Source organism: Lissotriton helveticus, chromosome 4_1 (assembly GCF_964261635.1).
Source record: "Lissotriton helveticus chromosome 4_1, aLisHel1.1, whole genome shotgun sequence".
Lineage (NCBI taxonomy): Eukaryota > Metazoa > Chordata > Amphibia > Caudata > Salamandridae > Lissotriton > Lissotriton helveticus.
In genome coordinates this window covers 1,406,720,090-1,406,736,790 of record NC_136063.1, presented here as the reverse complement: position 1 = coordinate 1,406,736,790, position 16,701 = coordinate 1,406,720,090, and the positions used below count along the sequence as shown (strand labels likewise).

General features: G+C 40.7%; 1 protein-coding gene across 2 annotated transcripts in view; it reads left to right on the top strand.

Annotated features, from left to right (window-relative positions):
• Window positions 1-16,701, top strand: part of C4_1H5orf22 (chromosome 4_1 C5orf22 homolog) — a 571,451-nt gene that overhangs the window by 178,974 nt on the left and 375,776 nt on the right. For both annotated transcript variants that reach the window (XM_078687957.1, XM_078687958.1), the window contains one exon: window positions 512-661. In XM_078687957.1, the coding sequence (XP_078544083.1) occupies window positions 512-661 (150 nt within the window). The remainder of the gene's footprint in view (window positions 1-511; window positions 662-16,701) is intronic.

Below are 16,701 nucleotides of genomic sequence, written 5' to 3'. Positions count from 1 at the left end.
CACTTCGCATCCACCATCACTGTTTTTAACTTTACCCAAGGTATCCACGATTTCCCTTCAGGTAGTTTTAATTCATTCATAAATTCACTGCATCACACGAAAAACCCCAGCTCTGCTGTAATTGGGCGGCTTAGCACACCTTAGGTGCATTAGGCAACTAAGGTGGGAACCCAATGATGAAGCATGCCACCAGCTAGGTTCGAGGGTGAGGGTTCTTTTAAAAATCTAAACAGTTTGTCTGACACATGAGCGGAAGACATATGTGATATGTTGGTATGGTAGTAAGCTTGTTTTCATTTTTTATGTGGTATTGATAAGGGCAAGAGAAACTGGCTTATCTCATCTTCTCTTACTCCTTTTTTGTTCACAACATTCCCTTTAGACCGTGTTTTCAAGAAGGCCTTAAAATGCAGATATGTTGTACAGTGCCAGTTTATTTGTCCCTGCTCCTAATCCACATATTCCTCCAAACCTAGGGCAGTTTGAGACACTTGTTTCTTTTGTTTTGCAGTGAGTTAAGTATTGAGAATTGGATTTTGCCTGTGGTTTATGCTGGTCATTTCTCACAAGTAATATGGCTCCATCCATCCTGGGCTCAGCAAATTAAGGAGGGTACACATACGTTCCTAGTGGGAAAGGATTCCTCAACTACTACAATAAGGTAAGTCATTCTGCTAGTTTTCACTTGTAGCATGAATAGGATTAAATTTTTCACATATTCCTGTACTTTAAAATACCCCTTAGATGTGCAGTATTACCCATTGTTCAGTTTTTAAACCTAAATCATTAATTCAAGAAGTACTGAGATATAAGAATTAAGCAGGGCATGGACTGGGTCATAGTATATGCAGGAATATCAATGTTAAGGTAATGCCTCAATGTAAAACTTCATGATAAAAGCACAGAGAAAGTGTCGGAGTTCTCTGTGGATGATAACAATTATAAGATGGAAATGCCATAGACTGAGCCTGGTACAGATTCTTCCTTTCCCCATAAGTTTGGATGAATGTTATTTTTAGACACTGGCTGCAATTCCAGTGATGCAGTCTTTAACTGATTTTAGTTTCTTTGCTAGGGGCTTAGTTTCATCCTCATTCCTCATTCGCAAGGACTAAGATGCTGAAAATTAGGCTAACAGTGTTTCCACTAAAAAGCGAATTAGTCTGTGATGGAATGCATACCTCCCAGTTCTCCTCAACTCTCTCTCATAGATTGCTTGAGCAGTTAAGATCCTGCACAAAGGATGTGGTATGCTGGTTGAGACAAAATAGTGTATAACAAAGTTGCAACAAAGATAAAATGTGCAGCTAGCATTTTTATAACACCCTGTCTATCTGCCTAGCTATCTAAAATAGGTACAGTAAAAAGGGAAACAAAAAAAGGAATCAGCTAAATTACACAAATCAGCAATGCAACAACACTACATATAAGTAATACATTTGGAAAACCGGGTTCCTGCTTCTCACACAATGTACATTATAGTCAATCAGTTACTGATTCCACTTGCTGCTTATAATTATTTTTAAGAACAGATAATTTACAATACAGTGATCACACTCATTATGAAAATTACTCTGACATAGTAATAACTTTGCCACATGTAGCAAAAGAAATCCAGATTCTAACACAGTAATATCAATTGTCTCAGAAATTGCAGTAAAGGAGATATGGGACAGAGAACCCCTGCTTTCATAACTTTGATTCATTGGCACTATGCCTTGGGTCAGATCATAATTCATAGGGAGAGTAGACAGCGGCCCAATCCTTGGGGTACAATGAATTGAGAGACAAAAGGTACAAAGGACTTTAACAAGGACCAGACAGGACCTCTTCAAGCTTCTGGATCCAATCTCACTAGTTGTTGAACTCTACCAACCAAGGCAGGGTCATGAGATCCCCAGCTGTTGCTGAAGGATATTTCTTCCAGCACCAGGTTGAGCCTTTGATCGTGACAGACGGAGGCTAGTGGGTACCCAGAAATGGGAAGATGCCGGTGACTGTTGAAGAGAAGTCTTCTAAATTACTTTTATTACTCTGACAAGGAGTGCAAGAATTATTCTAAGATTGTGCAGAGAACTCAGTGCGGCATCGACTGAGTTATCGCTCCTCATCCAGTAAAATATTTTTTTAGAAAGAAATTATTCTGGCAAAGCCCAATAAGGTTATAACCATACACTGCCAATAGCTGCATTCCATAGAGGCATCCTTAAAGTTTCTGTTTCAGGTTAGAAAAACAGCTTTAATCATATCAACAAGAGAGTTTAGAATTTAGAAACACATTACCTAGACAGTCACCCAATTATTTTTAGAAAATGTCTAGCGCTTGCTAAGATTGCCTGAGAAATTCAAAATTGATCCATAAACCAGGTTCACATACCAGTTGGCGCAAAAATGAACCCAATTGATACACTCTCAATCTGCACATTCTACAGTATATTCTCCACAGATAGGCCAACTGAAAAACTCAATCAAGTAATTGAACAGTGCCTACATTGTTATGATAATGATCAGCAGGCTACTTTTTGCCTAACTTGCATACAAGGCTGATCATGCTGTTTTCTGCAGCAATATTTTCTATTTTACTTATGCTTACCCTGTACATTTTCTAGTTCTGGTATTTCCCACATATTATTACTGCAGGTTCAGATTACGTTCCTCCTAATGGTGCTTGCGTAAGTCTGCAAGATTCATCATCAAGGGGAATGGGCAATGCTTGGACCCCACGCACAAAGAGGCTGCCAACATATATTCACAATTTGTTGCAGGGGAGCTTTGCCTCGTTTAATGATGATAGTAACCCAAAAGACACAGTGTTCTTAATTTCCAGAGCATTCGTAAAATCAGTGTCTCTATTTCACAAGTCACCTTATTTCCTGCCAATCCCTGAAAAACCTAGGCACGCTTTTAGGAATAAGTCATAAAACAGTGAGTCTGCAATCCTATGGATAAAAGGGAGTTTGGTGCTTTCCCTCATCTTCACAACTGTGATAGCCTATCACTGTCCCAACCTATTTGCCCAGTTTCCTGTACCTAGCACTGCTCTCCTGCATTCTACCTGTTTTCACGAATTCTTTTTCTCCTAACTGTCTCCTTTAGTCTTAGCAGCCTTCTGCCTCTCAGGTTTACAAGTATTCTAGACCAATCTCAGCAGCCTTACACCCGCTTGATATTCAACAGCCTCTTTGACTCCCAGCCTTTTATCCCCATTGGACCTTCTACAGTGCATCCTACAAACTTGACCTGATACCAGTTTCTGTTCTGAAACTCTTTAGGGTGCAACTGAACTTAAGTCTCCTCAATCCTCCTGTATGCTCCTTTTGAAAGATAGGACGCGCATTAGTGGACATGACACGTCACGTTACATCTGTTCACCCTAATAGTATCTTAAATGTGATACTAGACAGAGCTTCATATTATGAGTCTTCCCTTTTATTAGCACTCGTCTTAGCACCAATAGAAGTAAACAGAATTGTATAACTTAATATTAAAGGCCATATATACCTCTTGTACATTCCATAAGCCTTTTTCACCACTGCTCGTGCTTCAGATAGGTGTTCATTTCATGTTGCCTTTAATCTTGTAAATTGCTATACGAAGTTATTTTCATAGTTTAGTTCAATGAATACAATTAGTTCATAGATATTCATTTGTTTACAGTGCATTCTTTGTTTAAACGTTGTGAGTTACTTTTGTAGCATCAGGTTTGGAATACTTGCTTCTATGCATTTTCTCTCCATATACTTCTAGGCTGCACCTCCCTAAACACAAAAAGATCTTGTTTAACCTCGAAGTCTTGTAGCCAGAATCATACCTGCGCCCAGCGGTAGCTCCTCCGCAAAGGCGGAGGAGCGTCGCCCCACTGCTCCAACTGCAAACTGAATACAACAAGCATTGGCATAGCCAATAGGTCTCGCTTTTGGGACCTTATAAGTATTTAGTTATGCAGCACAATATCCTTGGTGCAACAATATCAACTGTTGCATGGTTAAACACTTATAAGGTCCCAAAAGCGAGACCTATTGGCTATGCCAATGCTTGTTATTTTCTGTCGTCTGAAATGGTTTTTTTTCTGGACACCAATGATTTCATGCATCAAATCTTTGTAATAGGACATGAAAGAAAATGATAGACTTTCTGAATAATCCTGGCTACCCAGGCAATGCATGACCTGAATGGAATGAATCCTGTAAAGTCAATGAAAGAACCTGATGCTTATAAAAGAATACTGTGATGTATTCCTATAGGTACTGTATCGATTCCCCTATTCCTGACCCTGGTTTGGTTAATAATTAACTAGCAGCCATCCAACGGTGCAAAAACCGTTATCTGATTAAGCCACACCACGGCACAGAAGCGCGTTATCTGATTAGGTCATAACGCATGCAATCTAATTAGACAAGGGATATTCCTCCAGCCCCTGATAAGGCATACGGAGTTCTCAAAACAAATCAAACCTACAGCGACCTGGGAAATTCCCATAGCCATTGTTTTGATTTCACCGAGAACTTCAGCAAAAGAATGTGCGAACGAGCCCGTTCATATGACATCCTTATTGACGTATATATGTCCATCCTTACGTCAATCTCGGCACCTTTCAGGTATAAATATTACCGACATTGCCTTAAGCAAACACATGCGGTGGTGACGAGATTGGAGCAACGAGACGTGCCGAGGAGCCCAGCAGAGAGCGAAGCCCACAGGCGCTGCCCCGCCTTCCTGACGTGCTGAGAACGAGACGCTGCCTTTCTCCTGCTGAGAAATCCAGCTCCGGCGCTTCCAAGCAGCCCTCGCAGGCAGCTGGAATATCAAGACCTGGGATAAGAGATACCAGCCCTCCATCATTCTAGATCTCAGGTACAGAACTGAATAACCCCTTGCAGAGAATTCTTGAGTCAGTCCCTTGGCAAAACAAACTTAACTTAAACTGCTACTTATCTACTCCCGCCCACGTATTAGGCTTAGGTCAGATACACTGGGGTAGGCGTGGTTAGAAGCACCAGTTGAGTACGATTAGTCAAATGTATATATGTATGTATCTATTTTATCCATTTTAAAGTATCATATGGCTCAGAAACCATATCAATGCTTTTACAGTATTATTTTATAATTCTGTCTTTACTGTATGCACTTTACTTAACTATCAGTATTACAATAATAGCGATTCATTTCTCTTGTATGAGAAAGGAGACTGATCAATAAATAACATCTTTTTATTGAACACGCCCGTCTCTTCCTTTTCTCTACAATCTGGTGAAACTAAGAATGCACTGAACTGACTGAGTAAAATAAGTTGTCTTTTGTTTTCACACGACTCTAGAGATACACTCTTGATTAGGGGAGAGCAAAGTTGTCATGTTCTATGGTTGTCAGAAACTAAATCCCTTCTTGTCTATCCAGGGAGGTTAAAATCCTCCTTGCCTATTCGAGAAAGTTTCTAGTGAACTCTGAGCTAGCTGGCAAACACAAAACTTTAAGTCTAATATCGTCGGTTGAAGACCTAGTTAACCTCTGCCCTAGGTCTATACTATTGAAGATATTATTCCAATGCGCAGAGCCTATTGGGATAATAGGAACTACACTACATGGCGCCCAATGTTTGGATAGGCGATAAAACTAACGCAAGACATTAGAGTAACTCAGTCGTGCTTTTTCACACAGACCCCTTTCTTCCCATAATACTCCAAAGACGTCTGGAGTGGGTGAAAGGTCATATCCGCCAAACCTCGCAGGAGGAGACTCCTATGTATGGTTCTTGGTTTATTCAACGTTGAAGGATACACTGTTCCAAAATATTGTGCATCTAATCTTTGTTTCCATAGAAACCTGATCTGCAAACAAACAGAATAACCTTCCTGTCAGTAAAATGACAGAAAGTGAAGAAGAAAGGGAGACAGTTAGAATAGCAGCTGAACTCCTAGTAGCAGACAATACTCTGCTGCAAAATGACCCGGATATAATACTCATCCCGGTCAACATAAGGAAATCTATAACCCTAAAACTTATAGAAAATGGACTGACACCAAGAGGTGGTACAGTCATATTCGTAATTGAGGCACACAAATATCGGCAGACAGAGGTATTCTATTCATGGATAAACTTTCCAGCAGCAAACGCTGTAACAAAGGACTTCCACTATTACAAAATAGAGGAACCTCCTAATGAGTACACTCCTTTCGAGGAGGTGGAAATACCACTCAAATTCCAAGAGCACCTGCTCTTGTTTAATGGCGCCCTAAAACATAATAATCACATCACCAGGCTCGGTCCACTAGGTAGACCAGGAGCAACGTGGCCGGTCCTAGCCGGATACACACCACACCCAGACATTGAAGAAATGCCTGCACCAGATCTTTTAGCACAGCTAAAACAATTATTAAAAATACATAGACAATTAGTCCAATATGTAATGCGGACTTCAACAATCCAACCAGCAATCAAAATTCCACAGCTGACCAGTCATCAGGGGAACACAAATAAAATTACACCTCAGAACATACAGTCCTGTCTAGGTAAAGTACCCGCAAAACGGGAACACATTCCTTTCTGGCTAGCACAAAAAATCACTCAAATAGAGGCGGTGTTTCCAGATACCACCCCTGTTGAGAAACATAGGATTCTGACTATCTGTCTTCCAATGGGAATCGCACCACATGTGGAGGACTGTGACACTTGGGGAACAGTCTTTGCTTCCATTTACACAAAAACACATGGTGTACCATCCATGTCAGTAATACCAGATGTGCTAAAACAGATTCAAGATGAATACGGTCCAGAACCTGCTTTAACTCTCGGTATGAAATTACTGAAAGACTTCAAGCAGGTCTCTGCAATATTATTAGCCAACATAAAGGGAGAAGCAGCAAATGTGGCGATTCGCCAGAGGTTAAAAGAGACAAATATAGCAGACCAACCATCTGAAATTGCCAGAATCATAGAAAAATCCTATGAAGAACTAGGAAGAGATAGTTTGGGTGGAATACCAGTGAAACCCCAACTAGTTGAAAGTCCTGAAAAGGTATTTATTAAAAATAATTTAAACACTCAAAAAAAGAGCTGGGATGGAAATAAACAATCCAATCCGAAAGAAAAAAGATTCCAGTCCAGAGGAAGGTCTCCTCGGCGGAGAGAAAGATCTCCGGACCAAGGACACAAGTCTCCCCAAAGGGAGCCCTCTGTGAAAAAATACAACCTTAGAAATAGGGATAATATAAAAAAAACCTGATAGATATCAAGATATTGATACACGTCCCTCTCAATCTTTTCAGACTTCCTCGCAGAAATCGGAAAGAAGAGGACGATCAGAACACAGGGAAGAGCACGTCAAGTCCAAAGACAAAGAACCTGCTCATCTGAATAAAAAATTAAAATTTCCAAAAAAGAAGGTAGCCAGTATTAAAGTAATTAACAATGCCGAGAATACTGAGGACACAGCTGAAAAACGGAGAATGGGCTCAGACAATGCTAGACAGCGCAGCAGAAGTGAGCATAGCTCGCAAAGTCCTTATGAATCATCTAGAGACAGTGGACACGAATGAATACATTCAGGTGGAAACTGCAGATACCAGAGTTAGCAAACCTCATAAAATATATGAAATAACATTGCGTATAGAGGGGGATAAGACTAGAAAAATAAGGGGTCTATTTTGGGATAATCTCTCCAAGGGCTATGACATCCTTCTAGCTGAACGAGACTGGCCTCCAGAGTTTGTCAGGGAGTGCCCACATGGCGAAGAAATAATTATGCCTGCCTTCTCAAACAATATTCCAATTCATAAAAAATATACACTTGCAAGAAAGTGGGCAGTAGCTCAAGCCCCTGCCTTATATAAAAATCATGTGGGATGGGATGAGGACTCTCCTCCTCACAAAATCCAGTTAAAATCACAACCTACTGCACAGAGGCAGTACCCGATTAAGCAAGAAGCTAAAAAACAGGTAAAAGAGATCCTAGATCAACTTGAATACCAGGGGGTGATTGAAACTTGCACCTCACAAATGAACAATCCTTTGTTTCCTGTCTCCAAACCAGACAATATATATCGTCTTGTTTTGGATTACAGACATCTTAACTCATGTTGCAAAACATTTGCAGTACAAAACTCGCATAGTGCTGCACTAATGAATAACATAGTGCGCAAAAAATACAAAACCACATTAGACATTTCTAATGGATTCTTTTGTCAAAATATAGCACCAGAGAGCAGATATTTGACGGCGTTCTCAATAAATGGCACGCAAAAAAATTCTGTCGTTTGCCCCAGGGGTTCAAGAACAGCCCAGGATTATTATCAGCGAGAGTAACAGAATTACTTCAAACATATGATGACGAGGCATTATCTTATGTCGACGACATCTATCTAACAGATGATGACTTGGATACTCACTTGAAGAGAGTGAACACCATAATACTTGGGTTCGCAGCAGAGGGTTACAAATTCAACTTTAAAAAGTCAAGAATTGCCCATCTAACAGTCCTGTTTTTAGGATATGAACTATCAAGTGAAGGCAAAAGCCTGGCCGACAATTTCCTAGAGAAATGTGCTGTAATCCAAGCACCTAGAACACTGAAAAACTTACAATCAATTCTAGGCTTCCTAAATTTCGGAAGAACTTACATCATAAATTATGCAGAGAGAATTAAACCTCTCTATGATCTAATAAAACCAGATTTAAAAAAAATCAACTGGACTCAAAAACACACAGAAATTTTGAGATCTTTACAAACAGATATGTTAATTAAAACAAAATTACAAACACATGACAACACACGCAACCTTGTGATTCGAGTCATCCCAGGAAGATGCGGATTCACATACCTGACCTCTAATGAGGGAGAGAAGGTACCAATAGCATACAAATCACATTTGTACACAAAAGCTGAAATGAAATTTAGCCCAACGAAAAAAATTCTGACCGTGGTACAGACTGCTGTAGCAAAGGAGCGGGCCCTAGCACAGGGTAAACGAATAATCATCGTGACACCTATACCAGCTCTAGAGGCGGTAACCAAGGCAAGCATTCCGAATGCTAAAGCACTCCATCCAAGATGGATACAGTGGGCTAACTCTCTTGCTGCAACAGATGTGGTATACGAATTTGATCCCAATTTAAAAACACAAGAATTTCTCCAATATGAATTCGAATGTCCTCCGCCGACCGAAATTCTGCCTCTAGAACACTACGGCTGTATAATATATACAGACGGATCAGCACAACCCGCAGTGGGGGGTAAGCAAGCCTACAGTGCTGCGTGCGCGATTGTTAAAGGTCGTTGGCACGAAGGAAAATTTAAACCTGTGGTCACTAAAACGCAATCTCTAGGAGACTGTACAGCTGAAAGAGCAGAACTACTAGCATTCAAGATGGCGCTTGAAAATACCGATCGAGAATTCCCCACACTTATTGTGTGCGATTCGTATTACTGCGTCCAATCTTACAATGAATACTTGCAGATCTGGGTTCAGAATGGTTTTAAAGATGCAAAAGGTGGCACAATCAAACATAAAATGCTTTGGGAACAAGTAGTTCTTTTACAGAAAGAACTACCAAAAACTCACGTGATACACTCACTGAGTCATCAGCGTGATGGCGTTCACGTTGCAGGGAATTCATTGGCTGAGACAGCCACAGCGGTAGCAACTAAATCGGCTTCCGTAGCTACAAAAAAGCATGCAGTAAAACACATTGACGGTGAAACAGTACTGGCAGTAAAAACGTCATCAAAAGGCGACTGTTCAGCGCTACCGATCAATTATCCACTCAATTATACATACATAATCGATGCAAACTCAGTCCCTTTTGCTCGAATTCCTGGAGTGGGGGATAGAGTAATTCCAAACACGGACAGGAGAGGCTTGTTAATAGCAGACGCACATATGGGTGAGGGTCTCAGACACCTTAAGCTAAAAGATTCTCTGGAAGAATTACAATCAGTGTACTGGTGGCCAGGCATGAGCCTGCATCATCACATTTTTGTAAAAAACTGCCCAGACTGCAATAGAGATCGCAGTGGCGAGCGAGGAGGACTATTGCCATGGCACTTCGCTCCAGAAAAACAACAATAAGAAAGTACCCATCATGAAAAATCGTTATATTAACATAAAAAGACTAATTTTCACTTATAATTTAGACCCCAGCGCTCGGCTGACGTCTGGACTGTTATACAAAGATTTGCGAGTCTAGAATGGCATATACGCTAGGAGCATGCTACGTTTTGACTAATGTATTCCCTTAAGCCCTCAAGCTTATGGGGAAGCATGGCCAAATGAGCATTGCATAGCGGGACTCTTCTCACTTCCTGCCTGAGGGATACGGGATGGTGTAAAGAAAAAACCAAGACATAAAGCAATCTATAACGGAAAAGGTATTAGGTTCGGGAGCTGGGTGGGTCAAACATTTAATAAGTGTCCAACGTAGTCTAAATAACCTGCCAAGAAATTCTCTGAAAGGGTTCAGTCCGTACGAACTATTGTTCGGGACTAGAATGATGATCCAAGATCTTGATAGTCAGACTTCAGTGGTTAAAAACAAAAACTTTGATATCAAAGATCGTTTGGCTATTTTGCAGGACTTAAATGAAACAAGAAAAGACCTGAGCAACATAAAGTTGAAACAACAGCCAACAACCACTGAAGAAAAACCACCTGTCCCAGCAAGGCCTGTCTGGATTCCAAAAGTCGGGGATCTGGTCAGAGAAAAGATCGCGGTAAAGAAGGAATTTGGGCCTTCTTACAGAAAAGCAGTTCCTGTCTTGTCTATCAACGGGACAAGATCAGTAGTACTACCGCCCCTTGCTGGTAAAAAGGAGAACCGAGTCATATCCATCGACCTGGTTAAACCACAATCATGTGGCCGATAACAAATAGTAGGCCAAGTGGACTCCCAAGAAGTAGCAGAACACCAATGTTTGCTACGAATACAGAGGCTCAAACTGGAAAACTGATCACATTTGGAAAATCTACAGTGAATCAACAAGGACTATGCAACAAAGCAATGGAACTTGAACCTCTTAAAACCCAAATCAAAGCTTTTCATCAAGAAACAACAACCTATGATGATGTAACTGCAGACTTTGCTAATGAAACAAAGCAAAATCCAAAAGCAATTGGAACAATTGACAGAACAGCATCCGGCTACTTCATCAACTTCGATGATTCATCTGAAGACCTGAGTGAAGCAAAGAAACAGCCATCAACAAAAACATTTAAAGATAAAGCTAAGGAACTTTTTCAACAGCTGAAAGAAACCTATCTGATTTCTCCATGGATTGAATTTTGGGTGGCCTTCGGTGCATTTATCCTCATTCTTTGGCTCATCATGGTACTATGCTTGAGACATTTCATTGAAGGAAAATATGCTAAAATGGACACAGCAAGCCAGAAAATCAACTTGGTCCTTAAACCACACACATCTTCAAACATCGAGAAAAGAGAACTTTCTTCAGTGAACTTCACAGCCAATCCTATACCAGGCGGTGTAGCATGGGACAAAACTGATTATGAAATCTATGGTCCGGTTGAAATCCTGAAGTATCCACACCAATTCAAGATCTCATTGAGTGACTTTGTAAAACCAAGCTCATTTGCTGATGATTGGGACTTTGAAAGTATTAATGATATGATGTCTGATCTTGTGATGTCTGCCAAATTCACATAACATGATTATTTGCAGGGTTCGTCTAATTATGATCAGATGTTCTGCTACAACCACTATGGTAACCATTATCTACATAAATCTGCACAACCTAGAAATGTTTTAAATTATAACCAATGGGAACATTGTGCTACTCCTCCAAAAGATAGCTCGAAAACATTGTATGATAAATATTCATACTTTTCAGGGTTCAACACAAGTAATGCAGAAACATTTTATTTCAAATTATCAAATAAGACAGGTATGAAGACCATGCTTACAAACACAAAATTGATATATTCCGATTCATTTTTTGAGCAAATGAATACATTTGGGTTTGATTTCTGGAACAATAATATTGAAGCAAAAACTGTTTGGGGTACAAGAGATTGGCAAGTACAAGGTATAGAATCATTGTTTAGAGCCTGCATGATCCCAGAACAAATTATATTCTTGAATGACACTATTCAACAAACTACCTGTCTTGGCTTAGCCAAAATCAAAGATTTGAACAAACCGTCTATTCCAAAGCCAACAGTGAACATTAATAGCTCTATAGATGTTGAGATAGACGTAAACCATATATTAAACCAAAACAGAACACATCCTGAATGGAAAAAATGGTTGATCTGGCCCACAGATATGAATAACTGTCAAGACAGATTCCTGAACAAAATACAGGGGTTCACATTGACTAGGCCAGACCCAAGATACTCCCAGAGACAACATCCAGGGATAGTAACCACCTACAGCGTAGGCAAGCTCTGCCTTCAATGGCTACAAACGTCCACACTGGCTGAAATTAAGCAACACCTAACTTTACTTACAGAAGGTGCTGACTTGCGTGATTTCATTATGGGACCACGCAAACAGCGTCAAAAACGTTTCATAGCGGCCTCTATATATGCAGCTTATAACGAAGTTTGGAAAGTAACTAAAATTGAGACAGCAGAAAAAATACGGGAAATTGACCGTATTAATTTGGAAAAATCACTTTCTGTGGTGGACAATGGGTTAATGACTCTGTCCTCCAGAATATATTCTCTGGACAGCGAATTGTCTTCAGCAATCGATATAATATCGCAAGACTTACTGATGTTACAACACGGTCAGTCCCAATTGCGTTCTATTGTACAGCTTGGCTGGACGTTACAAAATCTGCGTTCTGGCTATGTGCCTTGGCGTTTAATCAACACAACGTCATTATTTAATATCTTTAACCTTACTGATAAACAAATCAGTTTGGCGCAGAAGGGTGCTGACTATACAATTCTGAGCATTGAAAGACTTGCGAGATTACCATTGACAATGTCAGAACGACCTGTCATTGAATGGATAATACATGGAATAATAAATATTCCGATAACTACTTTCCAGTTTCAATTCTGCCAAAAATATATACAGGCAGGCCAGTATGAAAGGTTGGGTAAAGGATACATTAAGTCAATATGGAACTTGCCCTAAACACACGAATGTGTCAGTAATAAAGGCCAGAAAGTGTTTCTCAGTGGCAATAATTGTGCAAAATCACTAAGCGGTACACTTCTGTGTCAGGGTATTAGCTTGCATGGAGCCTGTGAAGGGACTTCGAATAACCTTTCATGTTACCAGATAGGCACACCTGCAACACAAATAGAACCATTCTTTAGGAGACTCTCGAACGGGAGTTACATTCTAATAGTAGATCGCAGATGTTGTAGTTTGCTGCCCGGTAAACCTTATCTCATAACCGTGACTAGGAAGGTCATGTGCTGTGAACGAGTATTGTTCCCGAACGATTCTCCAGACAGGGAGGCAAGGTTATGGCCCGATTTGAAAATTGCTTCTATTCGAATAGATACTTTAAGCAGAATGAAGACTGTGCTCCTACAGACGCCGACCAGGCTCACGTCATCAAAAGAAACGTATGATCTCCAAGTTGCAAGGACAACAGAAGAGATTCATTCATTATTATCAACTAATTCCCCCATACATTTCGCAGAAATACTGAACGAAATCTTAAATATTTCTGATACCACTGGTGTCTCCAGTGTATTTAAAGCAGTGTTTTCGGGTGCTTTAACTCCATTCAAAGCCATCCTGGGTATTTTTCCAGACTTTGTCCATTCCATTTTTGGCGGACTTCCACTCCTTTTGGGACTAGTAGCGGGTATTCTATTTTTGATCCTGTTATTTCGCTATGGCAAACCATGTCACAGACAAAACACCTGCGACAAGGGAAGAAATGATCCTAGCCATTGGCTACCGGGACCGGGTAACTAAAATCCTTGGACTATCCCGGCTTAGAGACCTGAACATGACTTGGTCTCTTTCATTTAGACCAATGTGGCAAAGTTGTGTTATGCCTGTATTAAGGTGCTTGCTATGCGGCGAAGAATGCGTGTTGGACACCTGTCTGGCACTACAATCGGATGTGCCAATGGACGCAGATACCTTGTTGGGTCCGGTAACGGCTCATGCATTGTGCTGTCCCCAGCGGCTACCAATCCTGATGACGGCATTCGTGGAGACTTCACCACTACGATTGAGGGGTAGTGAAGTACAAGATGAAAGCAGCATCGATCAGGTATGACCTTCAGTCAGCTATGCTGATCAAAACATCAATGGAGGCAATCATGCTCAGGCTCATGAATGCATGGTAACAACTTTTTCCGAATTAGTGGAACTTACGCAAGAAGCTGTTGACAGTTTTTTCAACAGTCTAAATGATATGATGTTTTCACCAGAGCAGCAGGAATAACTTTGAGCAAACTAGCACTTGGAGTTCCCTACATGCTGAATTTGGCCTTCAACTTTTAAAAAAAAGCGATACGGAATACATTTTTTCTCATCATTTTTTCAAACTGCAAGAGCTTTTTCCCCAATTCAAAAATATTTACGATTTTTTGGGACACTTATCTTCTGCTTAAAGTAGACATTATTCTTAGAGAACTAAATTTTTATTTTAGGTAGTCACGAGACATTCGCTATCCTCTAGCACTATTATACATAACACCCTTTTTTTCTGTATTAAGAGCCATTTCATGTGTCTTATTTGCATTTTTTCATGATAAATTTAAAATATGCGTTATATGTTTAGCATTATTAGACTGCTTGTGCATATAGTACATGTGATAGTACATGTGATTGTGTTTCGTATATTTCGTAGTTCCAATTTTTCAGGATACATATGAATGTATTTTGGGGTGGTACGGTATACACAAACGCTATTGGTTTCACTATGCCTAGATTTGTAAATATGGACATAGTCTACGTGGAGTGGGTGTGATGTATTCCTATAGGTACTGTATCGATTCCCCTATTCCTGACCCTGGTTTGGTTAATAATTAACTAGCAGCCATCCAACGGTGCAAAAAACGTTATCGGATCAAGCCACACCACGGCACAGAAGCGCTGATTAGGTCATAACGCATGCAATCTAATTAGACAAGCGATATTCCTCCAGCCCCTGATAAGGCATTCGGAGTTCTCAAAACAAATCAAACCTACAGCGACCTGGGAAATTCCCATAGCCATTGTTTTGATTTCACCGAGAACTTCAGCAAAAGAATGTGCGAACGAGCCCGTTCATATGACATCCTTATTGACGTATATATGTCCATCCTTACGTCAATCTCGGCACCTTTCAGGTATAAATATTACCGACATTGCCTTAAGCAAACACATGCGGTGGTGACGAGATTGGAGCAGCGAGACGTGCCGAGGAGCCCAGCAGAGAGCGAAGCCCACAGGCGCTGCCCCGCCTTCCTGACGCGCTGAGAACGAGACGCTGCCTTTCTCCTGCTGAGAAATCCAGCTCCGGCGCTTCCAAGCAGCCCTCGCAGGCAGCTGGAATATCAAGACCTGGGATAAGAGCTACCAGCCCTCCATCATTCTAGATCTCAGGTACAGAACTGAATAACCCCTTGCAGAGAATTCTTGAGTCAGTCCCTTGGCAAAACAAACTTAACTTAAACTGCTACTTATCTACTCCCGCCCACGTATTAGGCTTAGGTCAGGTACACTGGGGTAGGCGTGGTTAGAAGCACCAGTTGAGTACGATTAGTCAAATGTATATATGTATGTATCTATTTTATCCATTTTAAAGTATCATATGGCTCAGAAACCATATCAATGCTTTTACAGTATTATTTTATAATTCTGTCTTTACTGTATGCACTTTACTTAACTATCAGTATTACAATAATAGCGATTCATTTCTCTTGTATGAGAAAGGAGACTGATCAATAAATAACATCTTTTTATTGAACACGCCTGTCTCTTCCTTTTCTCTACAATCTGGTGAAACTAAGAATGCACTGAACTGACTGAGTAAAATAAGTTGTCTTTTGTTTTCGCACGACTCTAGAGATACACTCTTGATTAGGGGAGAGCAAAGTTGTCATGTTCTATGGTTGTTAGAAACTAAATCCCTTCTTGTCTATCCAGGGAGGTTAAAATCCTCCTTGGTCATTCGAGAAAGTTTCTAGTGAACTCTGAGCTAGCTGGCAAACACAAAACTTTAAGTCTAATATCGTCGGTAGAAGACCTAGTTAACCTCTGCCCTAGGTCTATACTATTGAAGATATTATTCCAATGCGCAGAGCCTATTGGGATAATAGGAACTACACTACAATACGAGGAAGCTTCTAAAATCCGTTCCTCAAGCAATACATTGACATCTCAAACAACTGCCAAGCCAGGAATTCCACATACCAAAGCGAAAATCCTTTTTTTTTTTTTTTTAGGTTTCGCCTGTCGAAAGCTGCGCAAGCAGCGTTTCGCGCAGGCGAAATCTAATGTTAGAACAGTATGGGGGACTTGAACCCACCCCTTCTTCCATTGGCTAGCTCCATAAATGGAGGCTAGCCATTGGAAGACATCGTTGTCAATCACTTTTTCCCGGTCAGAACGCGAATCGTGGGCGTATCTGACTCTTTCTTTAAGTCCCGCCCCTTGTTGCCGTGTTTCCCGGGCCGCGCTGTAATTGGCTGCCGGCCCGGGACACCCCTGTGACGTCATTCTCCGGGCCGCGCTGTGATTGGCTGCCGGCCCGGGACCTGACTTGTTATTCCATTCTTTGTCTTTCGG